The sequence below is a fragment of the Rhipicephalus sanguineus genome, chromosome 6 (genome assembly GCF_013339695.2).
Source record: "Rhipicephalus sanguineus isolate Rsan-2018 chromosome 6, BIME_Rsan_1.4, whole genome shotgun sequence".
NCBI classification, from domain to species: Eukaryota; Metazoa; Arthropoda; class Arachnida; order Ixodida; family Ixodidae; genus Rhipicephalus; species Rhipicephalus sanguineus.
This window is the reverse complement of record NC_051181.1, coordinates 134,477,423-134,487,030: the sequence shown is the minus strand read 5'-3', so window position 1 is coordinate 134,487,030 and position 9,608 is coordinate 134,477,423. Positions and strand designations below refer to the sequence as shown.

Below are 9,608 nucleotides of genomic sequence, written 5' to 3'. Positions count from 1 at the left end.
TAAGAGAATATTTCAGCCAATCCCGATGTGGGACATATCATCAGCGAAGCCGGCAGGCCAATGGGCAAATGAACTTACGAAAGAGAAGTTTTGTGAATTCGGCCCCAGTTCTTGATGGGCAAGCTACAGGGAACTGTCACGCGCTCACACAATTTCGCAGCAATCATACTGTGCTTGTCACTTCCTCAATGGGTGTCATGGTCGACCGGAAGATGAGCGGTTCGTGCGAGCACCGCGCAACGTGCGTCTTCTTGGGCGAAACAATCACGGTTCGGTCTCTGGAACGCGCACACTCGCACAGCTGTCCCGCAGCCATCGCACCGCACACAGCGCACCCACCAGCCTCCGCAGGCGACCCTGTCATCCACGATGCGTTCAGAGAACTGCGGAGGCCCCATCCACGACGTCGGCCACTTCGTCTTCGAGGCATTCAGCGTCCAACGAGAGCGCGGCCAGCGCCGGTTGGTCGAGAAAGTCCACAGAAGTCGCCCACGACATTGTCCGCTGGTAGCACAGCAACGACCCGCGGCAGGTGCACGGCGTATTGTTGGCCACGACGACGTCGGCGGCGTCCGCCGTGGGACTGGCGCCCTCGAAGCTTCCTTTGTTTGGGCTTTCGTTGCCGGGGTGGTGGTGACGGTGCGCGCGACAGTAGTGGGCCGCCGGCGTAATACTCTGAGGGACGCTCGCCGCAGCAAGACGTGTCGTGCGAGTGGCTGCTGTCTTGACGCTGGCGCTGCTGCGCGGCGTGGTGGTGGCACAGCTGGGACTCGACCCTGGCGGCGTCCGGCAGGAAGAATAGGCTCGTGGCGCCGGCGAAAGTGCACGCGGCCGAGAAATAGAAGCCCGCCTTGGGGTCCTCCCGCGACTTGCTGATGTAACCTGCGTTTGCGTGGGCACCGTATCAGGCTCCGCGAATTATCGCAACTCGGCTCGAATTCGCTTTCTTTTGTGAGCTTCGACGTTGAACAAACAAAGCCGAGCACGTACGCCAAAGCACGAAGGCAACACTTACGAGACCACATCTCTCCTTTGGTTTTATTTGTTTTTGTGATCACTCGTGTCCACTTTCTTTCATTTTCTTTATAGAGAAGCTGTCTTAGACTAGTCTGTGCAGTACTACCACTACTGCTAGTACTACTACTACTAGTAGTAGTATTAGTAGTAGTAGTAGTAGTAGTAGTAGTAGTAGTAGTAGTAGTAGTAGTAGTAGGCCCGTAGCCAGGAATTTTTTCCGGGGGTGGGGGCACTTGCTGAAAGCCTTGACTATTTGAGAAAAACGCCTATTTTCATAATTACTTTCGATAAAACACCATGTGCCATCAAAATTTCGGCGAGGGGAGGGGGGCGGGCCCCCTGCCCCCCCCCCCCCCCCCGGCTACGGGCCTGAGTAGTACTAGTAGTAGTAATAGTAGTAGAAGTAGTAGTAGTAGTAGTAGTAGTAGTAGTAGTAGTAGTAGTAGTAGTAGTAGTAGTAGTAGTAGTAGTAGTCGGCTTCCGCAAAGAACTCCTAGCGGGTTCATTGGCTGAGTCATTGACGTAGTCTCGCTTTAACCAATCAGGAGTAAGCGCGCACATTTCTAATCTAGTGGCGAATTCACGATATCACGTGATCTCTCTAGCCAATCATATAGACACACGCGCGCCTTCCTAACTACAAGTGGTCTCGCTAGCCAATCGTATAGACTCGCGCGTATAGATGCACCGTGCCGAAGACACAGCGTTGCGAGCCCGTGAAGCGGAGGCCAAGCGCTAAAGGAGAGCCGATGACTCCGAAATGCGAACTCGTGAGCCGAGGCAACACGGCATCGAAGGGTTACCGCCACTATTGTGGGTAGGAAGGGTCGCTGCAAGGAATGCCGCAAGAGGATTGTCGCGCATAGAAAGCTTCGTTGCACGACCATCTTCACGGAGTGAATGCCCCGTAGATGTTTTTTTTTTTTTTTGTAAGCCAGGCTGGAGAACGTAATAGCTATATGATTATTTTTCTTGTTTGCCGATGAACGCACAATGTGAGACACTTGCACTATAAGCGAAACTGCGGACGATTTAGAACCCATCCACACTTGGGCAGCGCACAGCAATACAACACACGAGAGAGAACACTGGACTGTACATTGAATTGTCTCTTACGTACCCAGTTATTTTTTTGCTTTTTTTTTTGTAACCACATCTCCTCATGCAATGTTCCCGTGTTGTTGCTCTGAGGTCTACAAAACGAAATACAATAGATAGGAAAGCAATGTACCTGTAACGGGAACTCCTACGAGTACCGGCAGGCACTGCGCCCATTGGACGAAACCCCATGCGCGGCCAAAGTGCCTGGCCCTCAGCCGCTCGAAGACGAGCATGCTCAGCGCGTACGCCACTCCACCGGCACTGGCTCCGTACACGGCAGCAAACAGCGCGTAGCCAGCGAAGCCGTTCAGGGCTCCAAGTGCCAGCATGGCCAGGCCGGCACCAAGTAGAGACAGCTGGCAGAGGCAGCGCCGGCTGAGCATGCACTGCGTCGGATGCCGCACCAGCAGTAGTCCAGCTACACCAGCGCCACCCGCGGAGGCGAGGCCGAGGAGGGCCTGCAACGCCCATGCTCCTTGGACACCTTCGGCGGCGCTTAGGGGCACCTGATTAGTGAAAATAAACAAAGAAATTGCAATAACGACAAGAAAGAGGCTAGAAATCCCACACATTCATCTAAATAGACACGGTATCCGCGTCACGGAAAGCAAGCAGACACGATAACAGTATCCGCGTCACTTTACTGGAGCAACATAGGCGTACGCAGGCTTCCCAATTTAGGGGGGGGGTGCAAAGTTTCATCTTAGCGCCCCCTCCCCCTCTCTACGTTGGTCGTGGAGGAGGGGGGTGGGCGTGAGTATGTCGTTTGAGTCATTGAAATCCACATACAAGTAATCATAGTAGTGATGTTGTGCAGATGAATTGCTTAGAGGTCATCGTGACAATATGAAGATGACAGGCTGACAGGAGCCCAATGCACAGCGCGACAAGTCGATGACAAGGGATAAAGCTGGACATAGTCGAAAAGCGAAACAAAATAACGGTTGAGAAGCCTATAAGAACCGATACAGTGAGTAACTGCGTCCGCGACGTCTCCTTAAAGCTAACTATACGTGAGGCACAAGTTCTTACGAGGCAGAAGAAGGGGGTGTAGAGTCCGGCTGCAGCAAGAGCGGCGGTTACCATGACGACCCTCAGCGTGCGCGTACGCAGCGCGGCGAAGTCGAAGAAGGGCGGCTTTTCGGTGCGCGGTCTCTTCTCCTTGATTTTGCGCCGCTGGTTCTTGAGGTGCAGGATGGCACGGCGCTGCGGGTGGTACAGGGACGCCGACCGGTAGAAGGCACCGAGCAAGAAGTTCAGAGACACCAGGCCCGTTGCGGCCTGAAGACCGTGGCGCCAGCCCAGGGTCCTGCACTCCCAAGAGAAAGTACGAGCGCAGAACTATACTTTTCTGGGAAATATCACAATGTAACTTATAGGTAGGAATGTTAACCAGGACAAACACCCGGCTTGCTACGCTACACTGCGGGTGGGGTATGGGACTGGCATAACAAGAACGAAACGGAGGGAGATACGTACAGATCACGTGGGCACAAATTACTGCTTTTCACAGCATAGTATTACGCTTGACATCACTGTACAATAGCTCATGCAGGTTTGTTATTCGTAAGAACTGCAATACCGTATTCGGATAGCTCTTCTCTGTGACAGTTTCTGAAATTAAAAGAAATACTGAAGTTACTGCGGTACAGTAAAGTCGTCATGATCGCAAATGCACGATTTCAGAGCTCACCGCGATGTATTCAGTGCATGCGTCTGTGTCTTGCAGATTTCCATGATTCAGATATACATTCGTGTCAACGAATCCAACAATTATCTTTCTTGAAAATCGTTTCTGTGAGTAGTTGGAACAAGGATTTGAAACAAGGTTAACGATGCCCGACAACTCGGTAGCGCGAGAACTAGTGATCGAGCAATTTAAGTTCGCGAAAGATACCAAGGTGGATTAAGATGTCAGTTTGGGCGAGTAGGTTGAAGTCCACGGCGTACATGCCGAGCAAAGCACACCGTGATGATATGCAGGCGAACAACACAAGTGCTGTTTCTCTGCTCGTCAGTGCTCTGCGCTGCATTCATGCAACGACCGCAAGGTGAAAGCGACTTCATTAAAGGAAGAGCAATTTATTTACACGTAGTATCATGGACACTTACTCAAACGCCAAGATCACCTACTTTGTTTTGTTTTTTTTTTTTTTGTTCTGGAGGGGGGGGGGGGAGCGAACTCCTCGTTTCACCTTGATATGAATTCTGGTGAGCACTCTCACCAAGCGAACACCAGCATCAGGCGACGTGTTGTCATTTCAATTTACTAGCAAGGACAGAAAAGAGACGCCGCTCGCACAACAGAAATCTCAATGGTGAACACCCTGCGCAAACTAAAGCCCCACCCCAAACTGCTCTCGGCACGTATTTGATAAACATGCTTACCGGCTTACTAGAGTTCGCGCTGCAAATAAAAAAAAGCAAGGCTAGTAAAGTCTTGCTCGTAGCACGCATGTCCCAAATACCCAAGCCCGCCCTGTTAAACAATCCTAATCTCTCGCACGTGCGTGCGGAAGCCTTGTGGTTAGAATGAAGACGTATATTCCCTGTATACGGTGGCGTCCACCATTAATCAGTATACTCAGATGCTATCCCCTAACACCCTTTCTTCTAACGGCACACCTAGAGGCCCCTAGTAACTCGCTGAATGCACAAAACAACTAAGACAACAAAGAATAGTTCGAAATGAGCGCCTCCCTTGTGCTGCTCCGTTTAATGAACCCTTTCAAACCATTTCGCCTTGTGTATACGGTTTCAGCGATTTGCGGCGTTTACTTTTTTTAATACCGCTGCCGGCCCTGTGCCCGAGAGAATTCAGCGCTCGGGGAACCAGATAAGCGTTCTTCCCTGCCGACAGTCAACGAGCGGTCATTTTTAAAGCGCGCGGAAAGCGACGATTCCATTAGCGAGACTGCGACGTTCGTCCGTCCATCCGGTTGACGCCCACACGGCTGCTGCAACGTGCTGCTGAAAACGAATCTGATACGGCACAGCGGGTTCTCCTCAAACGCCGCATTATCTTTTTCTGTTTTTTTTTTTCAGCCTGAGGAAGAGTTTCTGAGTGATCACGTTAACAAGGCGAGCGCTGCCTCACGCGTCGTCACGCTCTGGAGCTCAAACAACGACCAGGCGACGTGTCCGGGCAGTACGTTGAAGTGCGGAAACCAATGTGACATGTTTCCAGCATCGCTCGCTTCGCCGCTGCGTAATAATATTATCTGGAATTTTATGTGCCGAAACCACGACATGATCGAGAGGCACGCCGTATTGGAGGGATCCGGAAATTTCGAACATCCGGTGTTCTTTAACGCCCACTGACATCGCACCGTACGCGAACCTCTGGCATTTCGCCTCCATCGAAATGAGACCGCCTCAGCCAGGATCGAACCTGCGACTTTCGGTTCAGCTGCCGAGCATCGTAACCCTTGTACCGCCGAGGCGGACGCTTGGCCGTTATGAACACCAGCAGACTACTCGGAGTCAGAAGGTTCGGAAGAGGTAACAACTCTAAGACGTCAGCTTAACAACTCAGCATTGTTAAAGTAGCTTCTTACTTATCTTTAAAAACACATTTTCTCTATCTCATTCTCACGCTCAGTTACCTCTCGCTGCAGTATTATAGGTCAACAGTGAAGCACGCATCATATTAATAATATTAGAGCAAATATGAATGGAGATGGATCTCATAAATTAAAGGTCACGTCACCGCACCCGAGCACCGAGTGAAAGAACGCCGCCATGGCCGCCGTTCCCAGTCCGGAACCGGCACAGGCGACCACCTCGGCGCAGTGGCGGCGTCGCTTGAAGTACTGGCCGAGCACCAGGCTTCCGGCGTCCCGCGCCATGCCCAGGCCCAGGCCGAGCACCAGGCCCTGGCTGAACAGGCCTTGGTGCAACTGCGACGCGAACGATGAGAAGAGGCAGCCCAGCGCGGCCACCAGGCCACCTAGGACTGCCGTGAGGACGGACGCTTTGCGTCGACACCAGGCCACCACCACTGGAGACACGAACAGCGAAGAGGCTAGTGACGCGGAACCCAGCCACGCTGCAGTGGAGAAGGCAAACGTGACAAGACAGTAAGGTACACCACCTTAGGCAGTCTATATGCAGCTGGCGCCAAAAATTGCAGTTGTCAGGCGAAAATCTTTGCGTCAGTGAGAGCACGATACACTTTTTTTTAACAGCGAAGCTGTTTAGCAAATCGTTCCTTGTCCGGCGAACCAAAAAACCCATCAACATAAGCGGGTATGTGCCACAGAAATTGGGCAAATCCAACTACTCACCACTGGTCCACTAAAAATGAAGAAGGCAACAGTTAGCCCAACAAATGGCTGCGAAGCGACGGCGGCGAGCCGAAGACCCCGAGTGCGTACACAACGAGGGAATACTAGGGAACGCGAAAGGCAACGGTGGCTGCGAGAAGACCCCGAAGCGATGGAAGGCCTTCGCCAACGACGACGTGCCCGTAGATCTATGAGAGGTGCGAGCGCTCGGTTTCAGCACGAGTTTCTGTCTCTGAAGTTTGGACAACCGTGTCGAGTATGTGACTGTGGCTTAAGTCGAACGTCCCTCCGCTGATAATCGACGTAGAAACAACCTAGCATCACCTAGCTAAAGCCTAGAAACAACCCAGAAGCAACCTAGAACCTGCATCACCTACAGCTGAGGCCTAGAAAAATCCTGTAGAGGCAATCAGATTAGTCTTCAGAATCGTCCAGTTTCGCGGTTTCAAGCCTTGCGCGGCTTAGTGCAAGCATCGCCAAATTTTATCAAACTTGCATTGATGCAGTTGGGTTTTTCCCGTATTGCCTCCCACCTTATGTAATGCCACGAAAGAGGGCTTCACCATTATGTCATACCACGAACCAGTACACTTCACTGTTCAAAAGAATATATATAGGAGTACATGAGAGCGCAGTTTAATAGAGAAATGTAACATAATACGCGAATTCATGCAAGCGCTCGAAACAGCCCTGAGTGCAAGCGTGGTTGTAAAGTAAGGCTAAAGAACGAAACACAAGAACAAGGAAGTGTTGTTCTTCCTGCCCTGTGTTTAGTTCTTTAACATTATTTTGCGCCATGCTTATTATGTATAATTATTGTGTGGTCACATTGCCATGAAATGAAGAACGGGAGCGAGATTGTTCCGACACAAGGGACTCATCTCGGCCGGAACAATAATAATGACAACAAAGCACACGTGTCAACATTCTACATTCATCATCAAACGAAAGCACTCCGTCGCTTGATGACAGCAACGCCACTCACAATAATCCCATTCCCTCATTCTTCAATATTATTCATTTTGTCAGAAAAGAAGTCCCTACTGTAATCTGCCGAAGCGAAACGAAGCTTTGGGCTTCAGCCGAGCCAACAAAAAACAATAATACAGTTTTGATGAAAAAGTGCTCTGGATGTCTTCTTATGCAAAATTTTTGATTTTCTTTTCTGAGGATACGTTTCCTCGGTGAAACAAAATGCTTGCTACTGTTGCAACGGAGACGTACTTGGCCAGGAAGGCTTGCGCAAACGAAAAACGTTTACGAGGAAACCACGACTTAACTATTCAGATGCTGACTCACTGAACGCACCTTCTTTATGTTAGTCGGCTAAGAGAGCACTTCAATAAGATTTGAGAAAAACCTTCTTACTATAATTCGCCTAGCTTTTTACACGACTGCGTTAAATAACGAAGCAACGATGTTATTTTTCTAGTCGTGACAGTTGAATGTCTTGTCGCCACTCGCATAGGTTCGCCAAGTAGGCAGTCTTTGCAGAATGAAGCCAGCAAAGTAACCACAGATTTCCCATGGTGTGCAAAGCAAATTCACGCTTGAAGGACTCCGTTTCTTCCGTTATTTTTATTGTTGACTCACGTCTATTTTAACCACAGCTAGCAAAACAGTTCACGGGTCATTTATGACAGCAAGCTCAAGAGAGGGTTTTTTTCTTTTGTTTGACAGGAATAACCAAAGCGAAATCAAAATACAAAGAAATCGTGCGCGTTCATAACGCTCTTGATTACGTCTTTCTTTCTTAGTTGTTTGTTAATTCAGTATCCTTTTCATTATTTTGGGACAGTCGGCTCTGAAAGCAGTCTACCTCCTCACGTTTTCACAATTAAGAAATAAAATAAGAAACTAGCGTTTAATGTTCTGCTAATGCTGTGCTTTCTGAAATGCAGAACTGCACATAACAAAGTTTCAAAATAAAAAAGACGCTGGGTCACGGTAAGTACAAGTGCAGTTTTCTTTCTTTCTTTCTTTCTTTCTTTCTTTCTTTCTTTCTTTCTTTCTTTCTTTCTTTCTTCTTTCTTTCTTCTTTCTTCTTTCTTTCTTTCTTCTTTCTTTCTTATCTCTTTCTTCTTTCTTTCTTTCTTCTTTTCTTTGTTTCTTTCTTTGTTCTTTCTTTCTTTCTTTCTTTCTTCTTTCTTTCTTTCTTTCTTTCTTTCTTTCTTTCTTTCTTTCTTTCTTTCTTTCTATGTCTCTGTATGGCTCGCTTCTTCTTTCTATCACTTCACGCAGTCTTTCCATTTCAAAGATTGATATGAACAGAATAGCACGGCTTGGACTTTACGAAGTGTTTAGTATAACAAAACGCATAGGTGCTGTGTCCTTCATCGGCTTCCGAGTACAAACCTAAGGCCATTTCTCTAAATATTGCAGCGTTGTTACCAAAGCTTCCCGCTCTCTTTAGAACAGTGACGCGAGGAAAGCGAGCCGAAATAAACCCAACGACGGTAAAAGAGGGCCTAGAAAGCCCATAGCCGATTGTAAGTACAGCTTATCAATGCGTGCACCGTCTTCATTGAATTACTGAGTGCCTATTCGTCGTCGCTATAGAGCGCACGCACAGCCAATCGGCATATTCAGCTTGTGCGTATACAGGGGTTTAACCTTCTCCGTTGAACGACACTCTTAAACAAAACACGAAATAGATGCTGGAACCCCAAGTTGTAAAGCACGCGCGAAGTGAATTTAGAGAGCTGCGTGAGTGGTGCCGCCGGAAAACGTCTCACTTGTCACTCGTTGGGCTCTTTCTACTGCTTCTTTTAAAAATAAAACTAGTTTAAAAAAAAAACATGAGTGATGTGCTGGTTTTTTATGGAGGCCATAAAAGAAAGCTCGTGAAAAACGTGTCTGGATTTTCTTCTTGCTTTTGTAAAACAATTTCTTATTCAACGTTTGCTTTTCTTTTCTTTTTTAAATATTTACTCGTTACAGTCTTCAACGAACACCTACTTCGGAAACGAGCTGTTGAAAGACATACGACATAATTTCTTTCTTGTCACGCGAATTCAGTCGGGGAAAGGCGTGCTGAGAAAAGGTTCATCGCTTCCTGAAAATTTATACTTTTCAGAATGTTTAATATTCCAGTCCAACGCTGATCTAGTGGGCTACAAATGAAAATAAAATACGAGGCTTCATGCGAGAGAAGCAGCGAAATAAAAGAATAACAGTTGGTGAATCTTTAAACTGGAGCACCGA

The 9,608-nt window shown here is 48.5% G+C and overlaps 1 protein-coding gene across 1 annotated transcript in view; it reads right to left on the bottom strand.

Moving 5' to 3' along the window:
• Positions 1 to 315: 315 nt before the first annotated feature.
• The window catches only part of LOC119396486 (monocarboxylate transporter 8), a 66,828-nt gene continuing 57,535 nt past the window's right edge, over positions 316 to 9,608 (bottom strand). The window contains exons 2-5 of the mRNA XM_037663729.2: positions 5,833 to 6,166; positions 3,151 to 3,427; positions 2,249 to 2,624; positions 316 to 882 (exon numbers count right to left, since the gene is read on the bottom strand). Of these exons, the coding sequence (XP_037519657.1) occupies positions 431 to 882; positions 2,249 to 2,624; positions 3,151 to 3,427; positions 5,833 to 6,166 (1,439 nt within the window). The 3' untranslated portion in view covers positions 316 to 430. The remainder of the gene's footprint in view (positions 883 to 2,248; positions 2,625 to 3,150; positions 3,428 to 5,832; positions 6,167 to 9,608) is intronic.